The sequence below is a fragment of the Erinaceus europaeus genome, chromosome 7, assembly GCF_950295315.1.
Source record: "Erinaceus europaeus chromosome 7, mEriEur2.1, whole genome shotgun sequence".
Lineage (NCBI taxonomy): Eukaryota > Metazoa > Chordata > Mammalia > Eulipotyphla > Erinaceidae > Erinaceus > Erinaceus europaeus.
This window is the reverse complement of record NC_080168.1, coordinates 42,553,393-42,579,130: the sequence shown is the minus strand read 5'-3', so window position 1 is coordinate 42,579,130 and position 25,738 is coordinate 42,553,393. Positions and strand designations below refer to the sequence as shown.

At 44.7% G+C, this 25,738-nt stretch overlaps 1 protein-coding gene across 10 annotated transcripts in view; it reads right to left on the bottom strand.

The window, feature by feature from the left end:
- The window catches only part of STAB2 (stabilin 2), a 177,193-nt gene that overhangs the window by 109,328 nt on the left and 42,127 nt on the right, over positions 1–25,738 (bottom strand). For all 10 annotated transcript variants that reach the window (XR_009550685.1, XR_009550686.1, XM_060194290.1 and 7 more), the window contains exons 14-23: positions 25,371–25,427; positions 24,388–24,513; positions 21,227–21,280; positions 20,059–20,139; positions 16,398–16,550; positions 10,460–10,522; positions 8,138–8,224; positions 7,311–7,397; positions 4,912–5,023; positions 2,287–2,467 (exon numbers count right to left, since the gene is read on the bottom strand). Coding sequence is in view for 8 of the 10 variants with exons in the window: in XM_060194290.1 (XP_060050273.1) it covers positions 2,287–2,467; positions 4,912–5,023; positions 7,311–7,397; positions 8,138–8,224; positions 10,460–10,522; positions 16,398–16,550; positions 20,059–20,139; positions 21,227–21,280; positions 24,388–24,513; positions 25,371–25,427 (1,001 nt within the window). In the remaining 2 variants the exon portion in view is untranslated. The remainder of the gene's footprint in view (positions 1–2,286; positions 2,468–4,911; positions 5,024–7,310; positions 7,398–8,137; positions 8,225–10,459; positions 10,523–16,397; positions 16,551–20,058; positions 20,140–21,226; positions 21,281–24,387; positions 24,514–25,370; positions 25,428–25,738) is intronic.

The window sequence follows — 25,738 nt, the reverse complement described above, 5'->3', positions numbered from 1 at the left end:
TGCAAGTGACCTGACAGGTTTGAAGGGTGATTTAAAAAAAAATTATTTATTTTTTGTTGCCCTTGTTTTTTTTATTGTTGTTGTAGTTGTTGTTGTTGTTATTGATGTCGTCGTTGTTGGATAGGACAGAGAGAAATGGAGAGAGGAGGGGAAGACAGAGAGGGGGAGAGAAAGAGAGACACCTGCAGACCTGCTTCACCGCCTGTGAAGCGACTCCCCTGCAGGTGGGGAGCTGGGGGCTCAAACCGGGATTCTTATGCCGCTCCTTGCACTTTGTGCAATGTGCGCTTAACCCACTGTGCTACCACCTGACTCCCTGAAGGGTGATTTTAAAAAGTTGAAAAGCCCCCCCCCCCCACCTGGGTTATCACTGGGGCTTGGTGCCTGCACTACAAATCCACCCTTCCTGGTGGCCATTTTTTTTTTCTATTTTATTTGACAGGGCAGAGAGAAACTGAGAATGGAGGGGGAGATGGAGAGTGAAACAGAAAGACACTTGTAGACCTGTTTCATTGCTTGTCAAGTGCCCCACCCCCTGCAAGTTGGGAGCTGGGGCTCAAACACGGATCATTGGGCACGCTAATGTGTGTGTTAACGTGGTACACCACCGCCTGACCCTGAGCTTATGAGTTTTGCTTTTTTTCTCTGCTGTGGCTCCTAAGTCCACAGGAAGATGTGCATTTCTAATGCACAGCTAGGGAAAACCCCATGCAGCCTGCAGTTTTCACTGGGAGGGCATCGACCACAAGTAAGTGACTATTTACTACTATGATTTCTATCTAATTAGAAATTAAGTGTTGTGGAAAACAGGGCCAAGAACTTGGAACATTCTCTGCACTGCCTAGGATATTTAAGGTGGGGGGTGGCTACTGCCTTTGAGTTAGGTATTTCCAAAGAGGAAACTTTGCAGTTAATTCCCTACTGCCCTACCCCATGGAATCTGTGAAGTGGTGCTAAGGTAACGAATGGCGACCTATCTGTTGGGTTGCTGGTAATGTCATGACATACTTTTGTATAGAAAAACATAAAAAAGTCAGTCATGACTTTTTCCAGCAACTCAAATAAAGACTCAGTTGCTCTTAAACAGAGGGCTTGTTAGTAATAAGCTTAGGAAGAAAGGAGTTTTTAAAGGACTGGAAGAGCAGGGGAGGTAGCATCATGGTTCTGCAAAAAAGACTTTGATGCCTGAGCACCAAAGGTCCCAGGTTCAATCCTCAGCACCATCATAAGCCAGAGCGGAGCAGTACTCTGGTTAAAAAGAAAAAATATAAATTTGAGGCCAGGAAGTGGTGTATCTGGTTGAACACACACATTCTCATGTGTAAGGACCTGGGGTTAAGCCCCTGGTCCTCACCTGCAGTGGGGGAGCTTCGTAAGCCATGGAGCAGTGCTGCAGGTGTCTGTCTTTCTCTAATCCTCTCTATCTTCTCTTGTCCCCTCACTGCCTGTCTCTGTTAAATAGATAAATCAATATCAAAAACAAATAAATTGACTAAAGGGTTGACCAAACTGACTAAATCGAGAGAGGAGGGGAAGACAGAGAGGAGGAGAGAAAAATAGACACCTGCAGACCTGCTTCACTGCTTGTGCAGTGACCCCCCTGCAGGTGGGGAGCCAGGGGCTCGAACCGGGATCCTTATGCCATCCTCCTCACTGTCTCTTTGTCTCTGTCAAGTAGATAAATCAATATCAAAAACAAATAAATAAATTGACTAAAGGGTTGGAAAGTTGGTGGAAAATCTCCATTCTCTTCACAGGAATGATAGTGATCACAGCTTGAGCATCTGTGAGGTGCTAACCCTGGTGCTGGCAGCTCTTACTGTTAAATTATTCAGGAGTGGGCAAGTGAGAGGAGAGAGGAGAGTCAGGCGGAGAGGAGAGATAGCACTGATCGCTCCTCTGTCCATGGAGCTTCCCCAAATGCTGCCCACACGGTTCCTGTGTGGGCTGGGGCGCCAACCCAGAGCCTCATGCATGGTAAGATGCTTGCTGTACTGACTGAATTACCTGCCAGCCCCAGTATCTGCTTTTGCTTATTCCGTAATATGAATGCTCTAAACACTATCACCATGATCATACTGAAGCTTGGAGTGAAGCTCAGAGAGGTTATGCAACTTTCTCAAGATCACAGAGCAGGCAGGGGTGTGTGCTGCATTTTGAATCCAGCACCCCCTGAGGTTCTTCTCCACAAAACTCAACACTGGTCACTGTGGAGTGCAGGCTTTTGTTCAGGCAGAGTGGGTTGGCCTACGTGTGACCCACGGCCGAGGTACCCAGCAGCCTTACCTCGCAGTCCCGTTGCTGTATTTGCAGGTGGCATGAATGTGACAGAACTGCACATAGGGCCCACAGGCCACGGTCTGCTTGTGGCAGAACCTGCCAGCCGAGCCACCCCTGCAGGAGCCGTCCAGGCAGGCCCCATCACTGGTAACGCTGTTATCACATGTCCCGTGAATGCATAGACATTCTGAAAGAGAACCAAGAGGGAAGTGTTTTTTGTTTGTTTGTTTGTTTTTGTTTTTGTTTTTTGCCTCCAGGGTTATTGCTGGGGCTCAGTACCTGCACTAAGAATCCACTGCTCCTGGAGGCTATTTTTTGTTGCCTTTGTTGTTGTTATTATTATCATTGCCATTGTTGTTGTTGGATAAAACAGAGAGAAATGGAGAGAGGAGGGAAAGACAGAGAGGGAGAGAGAAAGATAGACACCTGCAGACCTGCTTCATGGCTTGGGAAGCGACTCCCCCCCCCCCCCGCAGGTGGGGAGCCCAGGGCTGGAACCAGGATCCTTATGCCGGTCCTTGAGCTTTGCACTATGTGCACTTAACCCACTGCACTACCGTCTAGCCCCTAAGGGAAGTGCTTTTCAATTTAATTTAATTTTTTAAAATATTTATTTATTCCCTTTTGTTGCCTTTATTTTATTGTTGTAGTTATTGTTGTTATTGATGTTGTTGTTGTTGTTGGATAGGATAGAGAGAAATGGAGAGAAGAGGGGAAGACAGAGGGAGAGAGAAAGCTGGACACCTGCAGACCTGCTTCACTGCCTGGGAAGCAACTCCCCTGCAGGTGGCGAGCCGGGGGCTCGAAACGGGATCCTTACGTCGTCCCTTGTGCTTTGGGCCTCATGCACTTAAACCCGCTGCGCTACTGCTCGACTCCCTTTAATTTATTTTGGTTAGCTAGTTAGTTAATTTATTTATTTGTTGCCATCAGGATTATTGCCAGGGGTTCATGCCTACATTACACACCACTGCTTTATTCCAGGTGGCTATTTTCCCCATTTATTTCTTTTTCTTTCCTTTTCTTTCTTTCTTTTTTTTTTCTTTTTTACCTCCAGGGTTATTGCTGGGGCTCTGTGCCTGCACTACAAACCACTGTTCTTGGAGGCCATTTTTTTCCATTTTGTTGTCTTTGTTATTTTTATCGTTGTTATTGCTGTTGTTGTTGTTAGATAGGACAGAGAGAAATGGAGAGAGAAGGGGAAGACAGAGGGAGAGAGTAAGATAGACACCTGCAGACCTGCTTGACCACTTTTGAAGCAACCCCCTCTGCAGGTGGGGAGAGGGGGCTTGAACTAGCTTTGCGCCATGTGTGCTTAACCTGCTACACTACTGCCCTGTCCCCTTTTCTCCATTCTTTCTGTTCTATTTGATGAGACACAGAGAAATTGAGAGGGGAGTAGGAGATAGAGAGGATATATAGATATATATATATAGATAGATAGATAAATGAAGCATCCTCCCTACAGGTGGGGAGTGGGGGTTTGAACCTAGGTCCTTGAGCATGGTAATGTATATGCTCAACAGGGGTGCAACACCTCCCAGCCCTAAGGGATGTTCTTTTTTAAAAAATGCATTTGATTGGGCTGGGTGGTGGTGCTGCTGGTAGAGCACACATGCTACAGTGCACTAGGACTCAGAATCAGCCCCTGGCCCCACCTGTAGTGGAGAAGCTTCATGAGTGGTGAAGCAGAGCTACAGGTACCTCTCTTTCTCTATCTCCTCCTTTCCCCCCAATTTTTCTGCCTCTGTCCAATAAATAGAATATTTAAATATATATTTTGTATTTATTTAATTTTGGATAGAGACAGAGAAAAATTGAGAGAGGAGGGAAAGAAGAGAGAGAGAGAGACCGCTGTAGCCCTGCTTCACTTCTTGTGAAGCTTTTTCTCTGCAGGTGGAGGCTGGAGACTTGAACATAGATCCTTGAGAACCGTAGCCTGTGTGCTTTACTAGGCCTGGCCCTCAGTAATACCTCAAGGGTGTGTACCTAGGCTATCTTCCATGACCTTGAGGGTTCCAGCAAAATGAGAAGAATGTGGCCCCAGGGCCACTTTATCCTCAAGCTCTCTCTCTCTCTCTCCCTCTTTCTTTTGCCTCCAGGGTTATCAATCACTGGGGCTCAGTGCCTGGACTATGAATCCACTGCTCCTGGTAGCCATTTTTTATTGGATAGGTCAGAGAGAAATTGACAGAGGAGGGGGAGATAGAGAAGAAGAGACATACCTGTAGACCTGCTTCACTACGTGTGAAGCGTCCCTCCTGCAGTTGGGGAGTTGAAGGCTTGAGCTGGGATCCTTGTGGGGGTTGTTGTGCTTAGTACTTATGTGTGCCTAATGCCTGACTACTATGTGTGCCATCGCCCAGTCCCCATGGCTGCTTTACCTTTATGTGTGCATGGGATTCTGGGGAAAAGGGATTGTGTTTTCTTGAGTTCGAATCCTGGTAGCACATTATCACCAGAGCAATGCTCAGGTTTTTCTCTTTCTTCCTCAAAAGGAAGGCAGAGAAAGGAAAAGAGAAGGAAATGTCCTGTGATGAGGGCTTCTGCTCAGCAAAGGGACACAAGGCACCAGGCCCAGGGCCAGGCTCCTGGCCTGGGAACCGAGGAAGGCCTGGCAGTATCACTTACTCTGGTCACACCGAGGTCCATATTTTTGGGCATCTGAACAGAATTGACATCGGGAGCCCTGGAAGCCGTCCTGGCAGATACACGTCCCATTGCCCTCGAGGCCATCGGCACACTGTGAGCAAAGGCTGTTAGGAGGAGCCCTGTGAAAGCCTGACTCCCCTGAGATTAGAGTGACCCTTGTGCTAAGTGTGGCATCGTGTTGCTATCAGACAGGATGCTTACACAGTGACACATGTTTGGGTCCCCTGAAGAGACTGAGAACCTTACAGAAGGTATTCTAGGGGGGTTCACACTGGGGAACTAACTGGGAATCTCCAAAGAACACTTAAAGGGGGACATGGCAAGCCCCCATGCTTCACCACCTGAAAGAAACCTGGCCTGTTTGTCTGGCTTTTCACTTGCTGTGGCTCTGACTTTAAGCTGCATAGATTCTCCCCTGGGTGGGAAATGTTTTGCCTTCCCTCCCACCCCCCAGCTCAGCTGTTTCAGGGTTAGATTTGTATCTGTGGACAGGAATCAGAATTGGCTGTAGGTGTCTACCAGCCACCAGGCTACAGTGGTTCAATGATAAAGGCTTTGTGAAGGTTCAAGTTAGGTCCCTTCACTTTTATGAAAGACTGACTTGTTTCCCATCTTTCCTCACTGAAAGAAGCCCAGAGAGGGTCTGGCTCGGTGCCTGCAGTATGAATCCACTGCTCCTGGAGGCTATTTTTCCCCCTTTTTGTTGCCCTTGTTTATTGTTGTTGTTATTGTTATTCTTATTGCTGTCGTTGTTGAATAGGACAGAGAGAAATGGAGAGAGGAGGGGAAGACAGAGAGGGGGAGAGAAAGACAGATACCTGCAGACCTGCTTCACCACTTGTGAATCGACTCCCCTGCAGGTGGAGAGCCAGGGCTCTAATCGGGATCCTTACGCTGGTCCTTGTGCTTTGCGCCAAGTACACTTAACGCGCTGTGCTACTGCCCGGCTCCCGGTTGGGCTTATTTTCAGTTTAATGTCCACTTTGGTTTGCTTTCAGTCAGTTATCTATTTGAGGGTCTGCAAAGCTCAAAGCCTTTTCTGTTTCTGTTGGTTGTGACTGCTTATTTGCAACCAACTTGCAAAAGGTCTCATAGGCACAGCCTTGTTTCAGGTAGTGGGATCTGTACCAGCTTTGTCCTGGTCTCTGCATCTGCCTGGTGCCCATACTCCTGGGGGACAGTTCTTTCTTTCTCTAGCTTGCGTGCATGGCAACCTCCCCCTACCCCACATGGTGATCTATCTTGCTGGCTTTCCGTAGATTTCTTAACTGTGCACCTTAATATTTATCCCATGGGGACTATTACCCGAGTCTGGGAACTCTGGCCTCCAAACTAGATGAGCTACATTTTGATATTTATATACATTTAAATATTTTATTTGTTTATTGGATAGAAACAGAGATAAACTGAGAGGAAGTGGAGAGAAGGAGAGAGAAAGAGAGACACTTGCAGTACTGTTTCACTGCTTGTAAAGCCTTCCCCCTGAAGATGGGGACCAGGGGCTTAAACCCAGATCCTTGAGCATTGTAACGTGTGTGTTCAGTCAGGTGTGCCACCAAATGACCCCTGGGCTTTATATTTTACTAGACTTTGCAGATGGGTCTTAGCAACTGTCAAGAAATACTAATTTATTTATTTACTTTTTTTTTTTTTAAAACCAGAGCTCAGCTGTGGCTTACTATGGTGCTGGGTATTGAACCTGGGACCTCAGAGCCTCAGACATGAAAGTCTTTTTGTGTAGTGATTATGCTATTTCCCCAGCTCTAAATTATTTTAAAATTTAAATTCAACTTATTTATTATTGGATAGAGACAGAGAGAAATTGGGAGGGGGAGATAGAGAATGAGAGAGGCAGAGAGACATCTGCAGCTCTTCTTCACCACTTGTGAAGTTTCCCCCTTGCAGATGAAGACCAGGGGCTTAAACCCAGGTCCTTGTGCACTGTAATATGTGTGCTTAACCAGGTGCACCACTGCCTGGCCCCTATTTATTTATTTTTTTAAGCATCACAAGATCTAAATCCTGGAAAGACTCTCAAAGACCAATGCTAGCCAAGTCTACTCTCTCCACAGGAGTTTGAATGGAGTCCAGAGAGTCAGGGTGAATTGTCCAAGGCCCCAGACATCAATAGACAGATAGTAGATGTGATACCTAGACCTTTCTCCCCACTTCACAGCTCAACTCAAGAGTTTTTCTACCCCAGATAACTTTCTGATCTTTCAGCAATTAATCTGTCTTATTTTCACTTCCTGGCAATAGAGATTGGTGTTGTATCACTTTGTGGTTTTAGTGGCCTTAAAGACAGGATTTGGGGACTTAAGAAAAGTCAACATCAGCATCCTCATGAGAAAGTGTGTCCCCAGCACTGTCCTTGTCACCTGTCCGTTTCCTGAGCATGGATTCGAGAAGCCTCCTGGACACTGGTTGCAGTCAGGCCCATAGAAGCCTTTGCAGCACTTGGGAATCTGAGAACAAAACAAGCTCCTGAGCAGGACTTCTGGTCCTCAGAGGAGATAGATGTTCACTTCCATTATTACCATAAACAACATCAGCACCATACAGAGCTCTGCTTTTCCTTTTGCAGAGGGTGGCATGGTGGGGCACTATACAGGGGCTTTCCTATGGGATCCAGCCCTATACTAACCCCCAAAATTGAGACAGACAAGGCTTGAGCTCCCAGCTTCCATGCAGTCAGGGAAGAGACAATGAACTCGACGGTGTGTGTGTGTGTGTGTGTGTGTGTGTGTGTGTGTGTGTGTGTGTGTGTGTGTGTAGGAGAATTTCAGAGAGTGGTGCATGCTGGGAAAACAAAGTGCTGTAAACCTATTGGCAGGGCAGAGGTTGGGGGAATGGGAAAGCCAGTGAACTGAGTGGTGCTGGAGGAAGTGGCAGCTAAATGGAGACCCAAAAGATGACTCAGTCTCCCCCTTTGGCCACCATCTTCTCAAAAATCTAGAAGAGCATTGTAGGGGCAGTGGGTGTGAGGGCAAGAGGCAGAGGATATAGGTTACATGGGGAAGCTGGGATGTGGGCTCTATGTTAACAGCCAAAGGAGCCAAGGGAGGGAGGGATGATGGGATGGGGCAACCTGGCCCAGTATAGAGAATCCACCCTTTGATTCCCCTGCAGGAAGACACTGTCCAGTTTTCCCAGAGCCTGAGGCCCCAGAGCTCCTTGGCTCTGTGTTGCCACCTGTACCCTTTACCTTCACAGTGGCATTACAGTATCTGGCACAGCCTATCTTCAGGCTCCTTGTTTTGCTAATGTAGACACATTTGTGGGTGAAGAGTGCCTGTAAGAAAGTCAAGGAGAAGAAAACATGGCTGTTGGCCTTTCTGTGTCCTCTGGACAATGTTCGGCTTCTGTGTTTACTGGAGCATTCATTCTCATCTCACATAGACGTTAAGAAAGGGCACCAGTGCACAGCAGCACAGCAGCTCAAAGCTGGGGGACCTTCTAGGCCTGTATCTTTGTCTCTTTTTTTTTTTTTGTTATTGCTAGGGCTTGGTGCCTGCACTATGAATCCACTGCTCCTGGAGGCTATTTTTGCTCTTTTGTTGCCCTTGTTGTTTATCATTGTTGTTGTTGGGTAGGACAGAGAGAAATCAAGAGAGGAGGGGAAGACAGGGAGAGGGAAAGATAGACACCTGCAGACCTGCTTCACCTCTTGTGAAGCAACCCCCCACCCCGCGGGTGGGGAGCTGGGGGCTCAAACTGGGATCCTTATGCCTGTCTTTGAGCTTTGCACCATGTGCACTTAGCCTGCTGTGCTACTGCCCGGCCCCCTAGGCCTGTATCTCTGTAGGTAGAATCCAGTCCAGTTTTTTTTTTTCCCCCCAGCATGTAGATCTCCCCAGCTTCTCAGTGAACTGTGTGATTACACAGGGGTTTGTGATTTTTGGCTTTAGATACCCCCATGGCAAACGCTAGAAGAAGATACCCCCATCCCCATTGCTCACTGGCTATGATGATATATACCCCCTCCCCAGTAAGTTTGCCCCATAATGGCTGCAGAAGAGAGTCTTTACACAGCCATGCAGTGCCCTCTTCCTCCTCCCTCTTAGATCCCCCTGGTTGATATGACGATAAAGGACTTCACTGGACAAAGTAACTGGCAGAAGTCCTTTGTTTAATTGTAACCTTTTTATATATTACATGCTTCCCAATAGAAGGTGTTAAGGAGTCCATGACCTTTCCTAGTGGTCTCTTCTAGGGGTTAACAAGCCTCTCTGGTTGGGAAATTCTTTTACAAGATAAATTTTTAGGCAGAGATTTCTATCCTTTGTTTGACCTCAGAACACTGCATTTGCCACCAATTGAGTGGGACTTGTATACAACTGTCTGTTGTGCTTTTTAGAGTAGAGCTTTGCAAGACAGGAACAAACCAAACTAAGAAACTTAGTCATCTGCATGCCTCCCAGAACCAGCTCTATAACCCTCGCTAGGCATATGTGGAGTCCACTCAAGCTTGAGAAGGTTTTGATGGTGCCACGGTAATTTGCTCAGTGTTATGAGTTTCTCTCCAGAATAACACTTGAGAAGAGCAGACACGATGGATATAAGAATATGCCATTTCACAGTGTCACTCTGGCAGAAGCATCCCTGCAAGCTAGTGGCACTTGGAAAATACAAGAGATAAAGTGGACACTCTGATCTCCCTTTTTCTTTGTGAAACCAGGAGATAGCTAGAACTCCCATGTGGAAGATTCCCCCTTTGAGCCAGGAGGAAAGGGTCACCTTATGACCAGAGACAGGGAGTTGAAACCAAGAAAAATCTATACAAATAAATCTTGTTAACCTAACTGATCTTCCCTTAGCTTCCCCATAGATTTAGTTACCTTTTATATCCTCACACTCTACTTTAAAAAATTTATTTATGTGAGAGATAGGGAAGAAAGAAAGGGAACCAGAACATCACTCTGGTGCATGTGCTGCCGGTGATTGAACTTGAGACCTCATGCATGAGAGTCCAATGCTTTATCCATTGTGCCATTTCTTGGACTGCAGCATACTTTATTTCTTTAACAAGATAATTATTGGATTTCTCCCCCTCTTTGGGGTGTCTTTATTTGCCCATGGAGACACCTACTGATAGGCAAGAACATGCGTACTTGTCTTTTGTTAGCTGGTTTTGTGTTAACTTAATTCTCAGAGTCAGCCAGGGGTTGGATGAGTGTGGCTGTGTGGGTTGAACACCTCACCACAAACTCTGGGTTTTATTTAAGTGAGCAGAGCAGAGAAGGAACGTGGGTATTGCCCTATAGCTTTTAATCTGTGATGTCCTGTTGTTATTATTTCTAGATGAAGAAAAATAGAGCAAAAAAAAATTAAGCAACTTAGTTAGGGTCCATGGTCAAGGATTCAAAAGGACCTGTGTGTTTTCTTTCTGCTGTTCTACATGCAGTAGGCTCAGAGCTAATCTTACCATACTGGGTTGGAATTCTTTTAAGAGGAAATTCTTCTAAGAGGTGAAAGGTGAAAGGATGGGAAGCCTGGGTATGTGGCTTCCTGAAGCCATCTCACTCACCGTGGGCTCAGAGTCAGCCGGGCATTTGCTCCAGTACACCAGTGAACAGCTCACACAGGTGCCCTGTAAGGAAAGACAGCCATCTTTACAAGGCATCCTGGGAGAGGGGGCAGGCATCTGTCCTGAACCACTTCATTCTTCTCTGTGAAGGGGCTTTCATTAGAGTGATACCCCAGGCCTCTCTCCCCACCCCCTACGGATTCCTCCCCAAGAGATGTCACCCTATGAGGGTGTTTGGAGTTTGGGAGAAGGAACTGAGCCCACTCAGAGGAGTCCCTTCCTCTCTGTTTTTCAAGGTCAAGCAGGCTTCTTATCAACTCTATTGAGTAGAGAGGCACCTGCCCTTGAGGGGACACTGTAGTGGTCTACCTGGGCCAGGGACAGACTCGCTCTAGAAAAACAAAAAACAAAAACAGAAAAACCCAGACTCCATTCTAAAGGCAGCTGCTGGAAAAAATTTCTTAGTCTAAACAAAATTCTTTGGTCTGTAGCTCAACATTTGTATAAGTAAAATATCAGGCTGGAGCTCAAACCCAGGGTTGTATGCACTTGTTCCCCTGCTGCCATCCTGGTCTGATTTTTCTAGTCTATTTTTATTTATTATTATTATTTTTGCTTCCATGGTTATCTCTGGGGCTCAGTGCTGGCATTAAAAATCCGTTGCTCCTGGTAGCCATTTTTTTATTGGCTAGGCAGGAAGAAATTGAGAGGAGTGGGAGATAGAGAGGGAGAAAGAAAGTGGAGCTAGTAAAGCATCCTCCCTGCGGGGGGTGGGGGGTGCCAAAGGCTTGGATCTGGATTCTTGTGTGGCTCCTTGCACTTAGTATTATTTGCGCTTAATCATGTGGGAGTCACGGCCCAGCCTGGCCCCCTCTAGTCTATGTTTTTATGAGAGAGAGTGGGGGAAAGAGAGAGAAAGAGGAAGAGAAGAGAAGAGAAGATAGTGAGAGAAAGAAGGAGGAGGAGGAGATGATGATGAAGAAGAGGAAGCGTCTCTCCACCATCTCTTTCCTGTTGTTGGTGCTTTCTTGTGGTGATTGAACCATGACCTCACACTTATGCCCTGCCTGCCAAGCTACTTTCCTGGACCCTCAAGCCCACATTTGATTCTCTTCTTCTAGGAGATCGAAAATAAACTTTTAGGGGCCAGGTGGTGGCGCACCTGGTTGAGTGCACACATGCTACAATGCACAAGGACCCAGGTTCAAGCACCTGGTCCCCACCTGCAGGGGGAAAGCTTCACGAGTGGTGTGCAACTGTTTCTCTGTCTCTCTCCTGCTCTGTCTACACCTCCCCTCTCAATTTTTCTCTGTCTCTATACAATAATAAATAAAGAAAAAGAGAATAAGCATTTCTACAGCCCAGAACAGAGCAACCTTGCAATCAGGCAGGCACTGCAGGCTGCCCTCATTCCTTCCTTATACTTCCTTCCCTGAACTTTAGTGGCAGCTGCATGGGTTGGACAGTTCTAGAGAAGTCTGATGGACTCCTATCAGTGTTTTCTGTAGAGACCCTACTTTCATTTTGGGGGTAGGAAAAAACATTCTTCTCATCTGGTCTGCTCTGATTTCATCCCTGTCTAAACCATGTCACTCTCTTGCCAAATTATATATATATATATATATATATATATATGTTTATATATATATATCGTTAAATGCAGGTCAGTTTTCCTTGTTCAATACCAATGTCCCATTGAGAATGATCATTGGTATAATATAAAGTGTCCAAAAGAAAAAAAACAACAACCCTGACCTATTATTGTTGTAGCTTTGAGGTTCTGGTTTCCATGGGAATGGAAATAACACATGTACAACAGAGCTGAGGTTTAGAGTCCTCTGAAGAAAACCCTATGAACCAAAATGTTGCTATGGAAACAGGAGCTTGAGGGCAAGCAGAGAGTTTGACATTAGAAAAGAAAGACCGGGGGCCAGGTGGTAGCACACATGGTGCGAAGCACAGGACCGGTGTAAGAATACTGATTTGAGCCCCTGACTCCCCATCTGCAGTGGATCACTTCACAAGTGGTGAAACAGGTCTGAAGGTGTCTATCTTTCTCTTCCCTTCTCTGTCTTCCCCTCCTCTCTCAATTTCTCTCTGTTCTACCCAACAACAATGGCAACAATAACAATAACAACCACAAGGGAAACAAAAATGGGAAAAAATGGCCTCCAGGCACTGAACCCCAGTGATAACCCTGGAGGCAAAAAAAAAAAAAAAAAAAAAAAAAAAAAAAAGAAAAGAAAGAGCAGCCTAGGAGGTAGCACAATGGAAAGGGTGTTAGATTCTCAAGTATAAGGTCCTGAGTTTGATCCCTGGCATTCAATGTATCAGAGTGGTATCCTGGTTCTCTGTGTCTCATATAAATGAATGAATACATTTAAAAAAGTACAGGGAGATGGCTGATTGAGAGCACATGATGTGGGCCTGGGGCAGGATGGTCCCAGGTGATGAGACGATGGGTGAAGAGGTAGTGGGAGACCTATCCTTCCTCTCCTGGCATAGTGGATTTAACAGTTTCTCCTCCAAATGCAAGTTTCCCTGAGCCTGAGAAGGCAACCTTATTTGGAAACTGAGACTTTGCTGATGCGATTGGTTAGATGAGATCTTACCAGACACAGGTGGGTTCTAAGTCCTTACAGGATTTATTTTATTTTATTTTATTTTATTTTTTTTACCAGAGCACTGCTCAGCTCTGATTTACAGTAGTATGGAAGACTAAACTTGGGACTTTGGAGCCTCAGGCATGAGAGTCATTTTGCATAACTATTATGCTGTCTCCCCTCCCCATTCTTAAGTCCTTAGAGGAGGAGAAGGGGACACATAGCAATAGAGGCAGGGAGGAAGGAGGGAAACAAGGAGTGGCAAGGTACATCCAGGCTTCCTTTATTTTTAATGTTATTTTAATTAATATTATTTAAAAATATTTATTTATTTATTAATGAAAAAGATAGGAGGAGAGAGAGAGGGCAAAACAGGACATCACTCTGGTACATGTGCTACCGGGGATTGAACTTGGGACCTCTTGCTTGAGAGACCAATGCTTTATCCATTGCACCATCTCCCAAACCACTATTTTTAATTATTTTTGCCATCAGGGTTATCACTGGGGCTCAGTGCTGGCATTACAAATCCATTGCTTCTGGCATCCATTTTTCCCATTCTTTTTCTTTTTTTCTTCCTTCCTTCCTTTCTTTCTTCCTTTCCCTCCCTCTTCCAGTAGTTTTTAACCATTCAGATGTATTTTGTGTGGATATTTATTCACATAATTTTTCATAATACATTTTCCACAGAAGACTCTATTTAAAAGTCTCTATGGTTATTTCAATTACAGTAATAACAAATTAATAAATCATAAATTAACAAAATCTTCACAGTTGCTTAAAAATCATTTAACAAACACTAACCTCTGGAATATCTGGAAAGTTAAAGATGCAGTTATAAATCTGGCATCCCAGTGAAATTCTGATTACTAAAAGTGTAGAAAATATCCCTCAAATTATTCTTATAATTCTTATTCAAATTATTATTATACTCAGGAAAATATTCTCTCACCCTCTACATAAGTTATTAAGTATATGACCTGCCAGATATTTTACCCAAGGTTGGGGAAACTGCTTGAGGATGCAAAGCACAACAAAATAATTACATGAACAAAGATACTTGTTACAACAAAGTTATTATGGATGGCAGCACTTAAAATCGGTCATTTGTGTTTTATTTTATTTATTTATTTTTGTCTCTAGGGTTATTGCTGGGGCTTGGTGCCTGCACTATGTATCTACTGATCCTAGAGGCTATTTTTCCCTTTTATTGCCCTTGTTGTTTATTGTTGTTGTTGTTATTGCTGTCATTGTTGTTGGATAGGACAGAGTGAAATTGAGAGAGGACGGAAAGACAGAGGGGGAAAGACAGACACCTGCAGACCTGCTTGTCTACTGCCTGACAAAGTTCGGGTAGACTGAGGCTGCCTACAAAGTGGCACGTCCTAGACAAAACCAAAGCTACTCATCCTTTTGCTTATGGTCACATCGATAATTTGGGGACTTATTGGCTACTTTAATCATAAGAACCTTACAGAGGAAGTACATTAAAATAACAATCACAGCAGTGAGTGTAATAAGACCAAAAATGGCCTAGAAGCAGAAGCTACTGCACTCATCAAAAAGCTCACAGAGGAAGACCTATTTGTTCCCCAGCCTGTGGCTACTACAGGACCAAACTGGCTAAACAGATACAAGAGAACAAGGACCTTGGGCTCTTCCCATAGCACAAGGGCCGCCTTGGGTAGCTTATAGAATAGGTGGTAGATTGTCTCCCCCAAAGTATAAGGGCCCATACCAATGACCCCCCACCTACTGACCCCCCTCTTCCACTTACTGGCATCTATGATGAATACCTTTGTCATGTGGTTTACATTAAAGACAAGCAGGTTGAGGTTAATAAGTTACCATCTATAAAGAAACTAGCAAGGCCCCATCCCCCCTGGGTGTGTGTTTGCCAGGAAACAAAGACAAGCTAAACAAGATAATTTGATTCACAGAAACTGACCTTTTAGAAATAATAGATGTTTTACAGAAAACTCATGGTATTCCAGGAAGCTTGCTCAAGAAAAATAGGTTAACTGCTAAAATAAGAAATGTATTTTATGATAAACAGTTGTGTAAAGAATTCTGCAAAAATAATGAATTAAGAATACAGGTCCAAGAAGGATGACAGAGGGCCTAGTGGGGGTTGTATTGTTAGTGGAAAACCGGGAAATGTTATGCATGTACAAACTATTGTATTTACTGTCAAATGTAAAACATTATTTCACCAATAAATTAAAAAAATGAATTGACACATGTTGTATCCGGGTGAAAAATGAATAAATACTAAACCCCTGCAGAAGAGAAAGCGGAGACGCCTCTCTCCTGTGCCTGAAGCAGTTGACGTGTCTCCCACCTCACTCCACACCAATGCCCCTCATCTTTCAGGATACCCTAGTAACAATGCTGGGGCCGGCCCCTGGCAGTGCACCTTTATGATATGTGGTCATACGCAAGGCTGTTGTGCTATAGTATCTCCCTGCTGCAGCTCTTCAAGGCATATTGCACATTCTCCAGCATCTTAGTACATCCTCATTATATGTCTTTTGGGGTTTAGTTAAATACATTACAAGATCCCAGCCCATTTCATCGGAGGGTACAAATTTTGAGCTTATAGGACACTTAAATTCTCCAAACATGTGCGGGTAGAGGTAGCCCTCCACCATCCCACATTTGGTTCTGGGCCTCTGCACCAGGCTCCCCATTTTTCTCTTTCTATTTTATTTGATAGAACAGAAAAATTGAGAGGGGAGGAAAGAGGGGAGGGTATGGAGGAGGGGAGGAGAGGAGAGAGAAGGAGAGGAGAGGAGATAGGGGAGGGGAGGGGAGGAGAGGGGAGGGGAGGAGAGGAGAGGGGAGGGGTGGGGAGGAGAGGAGAGAGGAGAGGGGAGGAAAGAGGGGAGGGGAGGGGAAGAGAGGAGAGGGGAGAAGAGGGGAGGGGAGGAGAGGAGAGGGGAGGAGAGGAGAGGGGAAGGGTGGGGAGGAGAGGGGAGGAGACGGGAAGGAAGGAGAGGGAAGGGGAGGGGAAGAATGGAGAGGAGAGGAAGACCTGCTTTACCACTCATGAAGCTTTCTCCCAGCAGGTGGGGAACTGGGTCCTAACCATGGTAATGTGTGTGCTTAACTAGGTGCACCACCACCCAACCCCCTATTTATTTGTTTTTTGATAAAGACAGTGAGAAATTGATAGGGGAGAGGGAGACAGAGAAGGAGAGAGACACTAGCAGCACTGCTTCACTGGTCTTAAAGCTCCCTCACTGCAGGTAGGGAGTGGGGGCTTGAACCCAGGTCCTTTTACTCTGTTCTGTCACGTCTGCTGCCTCCCTGGCCCTGCACTCAGGCTTGCTTACCAGTTGCATTTCTCTCTTTGCGTCATCACATCGGTGGGGCAGAATCGGAATGATGGAGGGAGGAATGAGTACTCCGGCCAGTGTGTAAATCCAGCCATTTCTGGCAGCCACCTCGGTTTCTTCCACTGCCACACCATTTGCCAGAATCTGTCCCTGGAAGGCAAGGCAATAGCATTTTTTTTTTCCCTCCAGGATTACCGTTGGGGTGTGGTGGTGCCTGCACTATGAATCCACTGCTCCTGGTGGCCATCTTTTCCCCATTATTGTTGTTGTTGCTGCTGTTGTTGTTGGATAGGACAGAGAGAAATTGAGAGAGGAGAGAGAGAGACAGATAGAAAGAAAGGGGAAGAGAAAGACACCTGCAGACCTGTTTGTGAAGTGACTCCCCTCCGACACACATAGGGTAGGGGGGGGGAGCCGGGGCTTGAACTGGGATCCTTGCATTTTATACTATGTGCGCTTAACCTGGTGCACTACTGCCTGGCCCCTTCTTTTCTTTTAAATTATTTTTATTTTTTTGGATAGAGACACAAATCAGGAGGGAAAGGGGAGCTAGAGAGGGAGAGAGACAGAGACACCTGCAGCACTACTTCACCACTGGAGAATCTTTCCTTCTGTTGGTGGGGTCTGGGGGCTTGAACCTGGGTCCCTGCACATATAACTTGTGCGCTCATCCAGGTGTGCCACCACCCAGCCCTAACTGGCAATGGTATATCTTTCATTCTGTACAGAAGGGGGTGGTCCCACACACACCTGAATGGTGGTGGCCTCTCTAAAAAGTCTTCACTTTGCCATTCATTGAGTGGAACCCTGCTCTCATCAGAAAGGTTTGGCTGACAGGGCAGGATGAGTCTGTTAAGTGATTTCTTGCCCAGCGGCCCTTGTGTGTGTCGAGCTGGGAGGAGGTAGAATTGTTAGGTTGTCAGAGAAGTCATAACACGTTTGTGTAGAAAAACATAGAAAAAAATGTCATGAATTTTCTGACAACTCAGAATTACTGCTCTGCAGTCTTTTTTTTTTTTTTTTTTTTTTTTTTTTTTGCAGTCTGTTGTTTGCTTTGAGACCTGGAGCACGGTGTTGTGATCACATGGGAGTTTGTTTATTCGGATTCATTCACTGCCTTTGCATTTGGCTCTGTGTCAGTGTTCAGGGCCATTTCGGTCAACACACACAGAACAAGTTCCTGCTTATGTTGCAGGGAAGGGAGCAGAAAATGAACAAATGAGCAAAGAAGTTTGACCTCTGGGGCTGGGTAGATTGCCTAGTGGTTACGCAGGTCCCAAGGTTCAATCCCGAGCAACTCTATAAGCCAGAGTTGAGCAGTGCTCTGATAGAAAGAAAGGGAGGGATGAAGAAAGATTTAGGATTTACATTTTTTTCTGAATCTGCTCCACCTTCAGTTCAGAGCACTGTGAATCTCTTGCTGCTATTGTTAGTGCCAGGAATTGAACCTGGGCCCTCTTGTATGCAAGAGCTGTATGCTTTTATTTAATGAGCTACCCCCCTGGCTTCACCTTTGATATCAGTGGCAGTGCCATATTGGCTGCTTAAGCCAGATGCTGAGGGCTTCTTGTCAGTCTTGTCTCTGCATTTCCCATCTAATCCATCAACAGTCTTGTGACTGCTTTCAGAGTCCCCTCAGAATTCATTCTTTTCTGGATTATTGCAGCTGTTTCCTAACCAGTATCCCCAAAATATATGCCTGATGCTGTCATCCCACTGCTCAAAATCGTCCAGCAGCTTCTCATTTTGTGCAAAGAACAAGCTTATGCCCTCTCATCCTTGTTCTTAGGCCGTGTGTGTGTTCTCTCTTCCCTCCCACTCTCACTCTCTCCTCTCTCTCTCCCTTCACTCTCTCTGTTCTAGCCACAGGGATTTGGCTGTTTCTCAGCCAGGTAGGGGCCTGCTTCTTGCTTTTAGCCTTTGTTCTAGCTGTTTTCCTCTTTCTGGAATGTTCTTTCCCAGACACTCATACCTTGCCCCCCTTCCTACCCCTATTTCCTTCAAGTCTTTGCATGGTTGTGTTCTGTCCCATAAGGGTTTCCTGGGCTCTTTATAATGTCAGCCCCATTCTTACTTTCAATTCTTCTTTCCTTGTTTTGCTGTTCTCTCTCTCTCTCTCTCCCCTTCAGCATTAACTAATCTCTGATACATGGTGTATTTTCCATGTTTAACTTATTTGTTGTCCATCTTTCTATTTCCTAGAATGAAGGATTCCATGCAACCTTCTGTTGGTTCATCTCTGTTCTCTCTTCAGGACTCAGAATACTGTTTGGCATATACTTGGTGCTTTTTGAAAGGATAAGTGATCAGCATCATCACCAATGACAGGAATCAACAAGAGGTAAAAATCTCTAATGTTATGTGACTTTCACTGGTATTAAATTCCTAAGGAGTTGGTCTTTCTTTCTTTTTTTTTTTTTCTTTTTTTAGTGTTTTTAGTATTTATTTTTTCCCTTTTGTTGCCCTTGCTGTTTTTTTTTTATTGTTGTTATAGTTTTTATTATTGTTGTTATATGATGTTGTTGTTGTTGGATAGGACAGAGAGAAATGGAGAGAGGAGGGGAAGACAGAGAGGAGGAGAGAAAGGTAGACATCTGCAGACCTGCTTCACTGCCTGTGAAGCAACTCCCCTGCAGGTGGGGAGCTGGGGGCTCAAACTGGTATCCTTCTGCTGGTCCTTGCGTTTGGTGCCATGTGCGCTTAACCTGCTGAGATACTGCCTGACTCCCCTTTTTAAGAATTCTTATCGTCATATTCCCTCTCACTTCAGGGCCCTTCTGCCCAGATTCGCCTTTGCCCAAGCTCATTCTACTCTTGGTAAAATCCTGTCCTCCTCATAGAGGACCTCTAGATTCCCTCTCCCCCAGACTTGCTCAGTCTCCTATTATGAGCCCCCATACCCCTCTTAACTTCCTCTCGATGGCACTTATTACAACTGTCCTTAAATCATTAAACTGGTTGGTGATTGGTCCTTTTTTAAATTTCCACCTGAGTTATTGCTAGGGCTTGGTGCCTGCCTGACAGATAATTCACCATTCTTAGCGGCCTTTTGTTTTTCTTCTCTTGTCTCTCATTTGGATAGTGACAGAGAGAAATTGAGATGGAAGGGGAGAGAAAGTTACATCTGCAGTACTGCTTCACTTCTTTTGAAGCTTGCCTCCTGCCACCTTTTGCACCTTCTGGTTCTACTGATTGGTTCTTTAAAGTCTGTTTTCCTTGTTGGAATGTTGCCTTTTTTTTCTTCTAATATTGATAGGACAGAGAGAAATAGAGATAGGAGGGGAGACAGAGAGTGAGAGGGACACCTGCAGCACTGCTTCACCTCTCATGAAGCTTGCTCCCTGCAGGTGGGAACTGGGGGCTTGAACCTGGGTCTTTGCACATGGTAACATGTGTACTCAACCAAGTGCACCACCGTCAGACTCCCCTTGCTAGATTGTAAATTAATATCTAGTTCAGACTTTCACCAATATAGTATGGTATATGCTGGAAAACAAAACAAAATAAAACAAGACAAGACAAGACAAAACAAAACAATGGCACGAAGTCATCATCACGGTGGCTTAGCCTGTGCCTTGGGGTAGAGATAGCCTAGCCCATGAACAGTCCTAAGTCAAGCCAAAGTGGGTGTGTGTGCTTGCTCTCAAATGTCACTTACATTGCTGGTGACATTGAACTCAATGAGCTGGTTGGCCATGCTTCTGACTTCAGGCGTGGAGATGAGAGTGGCCACTTCAAGCTGCAGTGAGAAAAGAACAGTACACAGAGACATAGAGAGCCACACGCAGAGCCCTGCTTCACTGGGACAGCTAGTCTGAACATTTCTGAAACAACTGGAGCTCTGATCTCACATATTTTTGTGACTTTGGAGACTTCTCTAATGACAGGCTCACTTTTGCCAGCTCAGCGCATGCTCAGAGAGATGGAGAATGAACCACTGTGCTCTATTTCTGAGCACCAACATATTGGATTAAGCCTGGGCCATAGATCTTCACAGGGGAAGGATGTCATTTTCTTCTTAGTACTTTTTTTTTTTCTTTTTGCCTCCAGGGTCATTGCTGGGGCTCAGTGCCTGTACCATGAATCCACTGCTCCTGGAGGCCATCTCTTTTTCCCCTTTTGTTGCCCTTGTTGCCATAGCCCTGCTGTGGTCATTACTGCCGCTGTTGATGTCGTTCATTGTTGGACAGGACAGAGAGAAATGGAGAGAGGAGGGGAAGATAGAGAGAGGGAGAGAAAGACAGACACCTGCAGGCCCGCTTCACTGCCTGTGAAGCGACCCCCCACTCAGGTGGGGAGCCGGGGGCTCAAACTGGGATCCCCATGCTGGTCCCTGTACCCTGTGCCACGTGCGCCCAACCTGCTGCACCACAGCCTGACCCCCTTCTTAGTACTTTTTAACCTTTCTTACATGTTTTTTTGCCCTCCTTATCATATATAATACCTTGAGGTTCTTCAATTTGATGCTTGTGTTCAAGGACTCTTGTTGCTACAGTTATACCTGTTGCCAAATAACCTGCATTTCTCAGAAGGACAAGTACTGGCTGCTTTTGCTCATATGTGCAATATTAAGAACTGAGATATGTGTACTTGTTAAAAAGCAAAAAAAAAAAAAAAACACAACAAAGTAGTTCAACTGTTTCTAAAAAACTGTTTCACTTCATGAAAACTGTGATGGTTTTCCTGGGGGGAGAGGACAGAGCCATTGTGGAGGGAGGGCACAGACTATAGTGATGGGTGTGGCTATGGAACTATACACCTGTAGTCTTATGATCTTGTAAACCATGACTAAATAACTAATATATATGGCAGAGAAGTGAGCCAACCTTGGTAAATGGGACGATGTGGTATCTGATAAGTTCCAGAAGTTTCCGAGATCCCTGCAAAGGAATTAAAGCACTTTAGTATATGTTAAAACCCAGGAAGGTAGGGGTGGGTCAGTGTCACTCCTGTGGCTATGTGCACCTGCTGCCTTATCTGGCCAGGGCCTCAAATCAGTGTGTCAGGATTCAGGCCAGTGTTGATTTCAGTCAACAGCACTTGCTTTTGGTGATGCTGAGGATCCTTTGGCCAGTGCCTCCTTCCCTTTCCTGAGGATATTCACTTCTTCCCAGCTACAATAGCCACAAAGCCCAAGCCCCCTGCTGCCAGAAGCAGAGATTTTTTTTTTACCAGGTCGTTTGTATGGCCTCAGACCCTATGGGTTCACTTCTGATTGTTCCATTCTACTTGCAAAGGCATTTGTGAATTGCCTTTCTAGTTCAATGGTGAAGCCAGGAAACTGGGGCTTATGGTTGCTGAGGATTGCTACAGCACTGAACTTTTGCTTGCAGAAGAAATAGAAAGATACAGGGACTTGGCAGTGCACATGAGCAAAGACCCTGGTTTAAGCCCCAGGTCCCCACCTGCAGGAGAGAAAGTTTTACCAGCAGTGAAACAGTGCTGCCACTGTCATTCTTTCTTCCTGTCTTCCCTTCCTCCCCTCTCAATTTCTCTGTATTAACAAATATAAGAAAAATAAAACAAAAAATTAAAAAGTGCTGTACAGAAAGAAATATAAAGATACACTTGAGGGAGTTGGGCGGTAGCATGCATGTGGCACGAAGTGAAGGACCAGCATAGGAACCCAGTTCGAGCCCCCAGCTCCCCACCTGCAGGGGAGTCACTTCACTGGTGGTGAAGCAGGTGTGCAGGTGTCTATCTTTCTCTCCCCTCTCTGTCTTCTCCTCCTCTCTCCATTTCTGTCTGTCCTATCCAACAATGACATCAATAACAACAACAATAATAACTATAACAATAAAAAAAGATACACTGGAAAGAAAAGATGGCCATCCCAAAGCAGAGTTAGAACCTATTCTTCTAATGAGAGGCCATTTTTTTTTCCATTTTATTGGCATAGCTGTTGGGATTTTACTGCCTCTAGCTGAGCTTCTTCCATGAAGATACAGCTAAAAGATGCCCTTATCTCACTTAACATGTTTCCTTTAAGCTCCATCCAAGATGAGGTGAAGAATGTGATCTAGAAAGTTGATGCTAGGGCAATGGTTGAGTGCACATCATCACCATGCACAAGGACCCAGGCGTAAGGCCTTAGTTTCCACTTGCAGGGGGGAAGCTTCCAAGCTAGTGAAGTAATGCTGCAGGTCTCTCTCTCTCTCTCTCCCCTCTCTCCCTCTCTCTCCCCCTCCATTCTCAATTTCTCTTTGTCTTATCAGATAGACAATTAAAAAGAGGAAGTTGATGCTTATAAAATGTCCATTTCTACCCTACCTGCAGGAGCGTGTTCACTTCGCAAGCAGTGAAGCAGTTCTGCAGGTGTCTGTCTTTCTCTCCCCCTGTCTTCCCCTCCTCTCACGATTTCTCTCTATCCTATCCAGCAACAACAACAGCAGTAACAAGGGCAACAAAGGCAACAAAAAGGCCTCCAAGAGCAGTGGATTCATAGTGCAGGCAAAGAGCCCCAGTGATAACCCTGGAGGCAAAAAAAAAAAGAGTCCATTTCTAGATCTCATTTCAGTGCTATTAGCTCAATGCTTGGAGTAAAATTCTAAATCTGTCTGTAAAGAATTCCCAGGTGATAGTACACTACAGTTTGGTAATTACTGTCCAAAGAGTTCTTGGTCCCCCTCTCTCCCTTCTGTATGGTCAGTACTGATCTATGTGAGGTTATAGGCAATCTTGCTCCATTGTCAAGATGGTGCCATGAGGGGGTTGGGTGGTGGTGCAATGAGTTAAGTACATATGGTACAAAGCACAAGGACCTGTGCAAGGATCCCTGCTCAAGCCCCTGGCTCAGGGAGGTTGCTTTACAAATGGTGAAGCAGGTCTGCAGGTTTCTATCTTTCTCTCTCCCTTTCTGTCTTCCACTCCCCTCTCAATTTCTCTCTGTCCTATCCCTTAAAATGGAAAAAAAAAATGGCCCCCAAGGAGCACTGGATTCGTAGTGCAAGCACTGAGCCCCAGCAATAAACCTAGAGGCAATAATAATAATAATAATAACAACAACAACAACAGCAACAGCATGATAGAAGGGCACTGGATAAGAACTTTGGTTCTTCTTGAAATCCCACAATTTTCCATCTTAATAAGCACAGTCCCCTAATTTCCCTTTTCAGGAGACTGGGACTTATGGTTGCTGAGGATTGCTACAGGACTGAACTTTTGCTTGCAGAAGAAATAAAAAGATACAGGGACACTTTAAATGGTTTAATTACTTACAGTCTAGTGATGAAGGAACCAAAAAGTTTAAGAGGATGTGAATAAATTGAAGGCTTATATATTTGGAAAGGAAGAAACAGAAGCAGTAGAAAGGAAAGCCTGTAATATGTAAAAGACAAACAAACAAACAAAAAACACTTGGAGGCCAGGAAGTCAGTGGGTGGCACACTTGTTACAATGTGCAAGGATCTGGGTTCATGAAGCCCCTGTCCTCATCTGTAGGGGAAAGGCCTCACAACAGGGCTGCAGGTATCTCTCTTTCTTCCCCTTGCTATCTCCTCATTCCCTCTCAATTTCTCTCTGTCTCTATCCAATAAATAATAAATAAAGTTTTAAAATAACACTTATTCCTTATAAACCTTAGCTAGACCAGGTCTGGGATAACCTAGCTCAGGTATCATTTTCTAAGTGATTCTAGAGTTAGAATAATGATTAAAAAAAATTTTTTTTTTTATCTCTCGAGAGCTATGATAAAAGCCTGAACAAACCAAGCCAAATGTTTAGATCTACAGGACTGAATAGATTGTATTTCCTCTGCCCAGTCTGATCAGTTGGTCAGAACTGCCTGAAACTCTACTGAAGGATTACAGGTTTAGTTCTAGAGACTGTAATTGATTGATGATGATGTCTGTTTTTGTTGTGGGAGTGTAGGGGATGATATGTGTGTGCTCCTTATTTGATAGCCATAATTTAGGAAAAGAGCCTGTATGGACACAGATTGAGGCTGTGCTCCTGGCTTAAGGCTGGTAGGATGAGTGGGATACGATACCTCTGGAGAAAGGAGGTAGTCAAGGGTGCCATCATGCATGTTGCTCAGCGCTTCATTACTTGGAACAAAAATGGTGTATGCTTCTCCCTTGCCTTCTTCCTCTAAGGCATGTGCCACACTGGTTTCCTGCATTTGAGAAATAAAAATTTCAGTCTGTAGCCTTTCTCAGATAAATGTTTGAAGCGATTCCTCAACAAAGGATGCATGAACACTATGGTTTTGCAAGGCGCATACCCACTTGTATGTGAATTTCTTTTCTTTTCTAAAGAATTAATTAATTAATTAATTAATTAAATGAGAAAATTAGGAGAGACAGAAAGAACCAGACATCATTCTGGTACATGTGCTGCCAGGTGATTGAACTTTGGACCTCATGCTTGAGAGTCCAGTGCTTTATCCACTGTGCCACATCTGGGACAACTGTATGTGAATTTCTTCCATCCCCTTCTCTTTTTTACTTCTCAGTCTACTTAGTAGAAAGAAAATGAGGATAAAACATTAAAGTGATCTACTTGGCCTTTCTTTTCTGTAGCTTACTTTAGTAAAAGGTGAAAGATTTATGTGATCTGAAGAGAAACCAGAGTGTAGCATACTTTATTATAACAATATAATATATATACATATATATCACAGAACATATATGTTAATTAAAATATTTTATTTTAATGAGAGAGATACAGAGAGAAAGAGAGACAAATAGACAGGCATTAGAGTACTGATCAGCTCAGGCTTATGGGGGTACTGAGGATTGAATCTGGGACTTCTGAGCCTGAGACATGAGATTCTTTTGCATAACTATTGTGCTGCCTCCCCAGGCCTAAAACACATGTTATTAGTAAGGCTTCGAGTCAGCTGCAGTCTCTTAGCAGTTGTTCAAGCATCTACTATGTATAGATAATGTCCCTGCTAATTTTATGAAGACATTTTGTAATGGACATAAAATAGTTTTTTTGGGTTTTTTTTTGCCATTCACAAGTACATACCTCTAGCAAAGATCTGAACTTGCTGTATCTTGGTTGCAGCATTGTCATTATGGTTTGCTGAAAAGAGACACTCTTCCTTAGAATCATTAGATGGAATCATTAAGATAGACACCTTACCACTAAAAGGCTGATGACAGAATTCATGTGTAAGGATGGATATGAAAGGATTTAGCCCCCCCCCCCCCCGCATTGTGTTCTATACAAATACTTTCTCTTTTTACTGAAATAGTGGTTCAGACCCACATGCTTTGAAACATGCCAAATTTCATGATAGCTGGTCACTGGATTAATGTGTCAGATGTGGTTACAAACGAGAATAAAGCAAGACCTTACCTGTGCTTTTGGCTTGCCTTTCCTCTCTCTGAGGG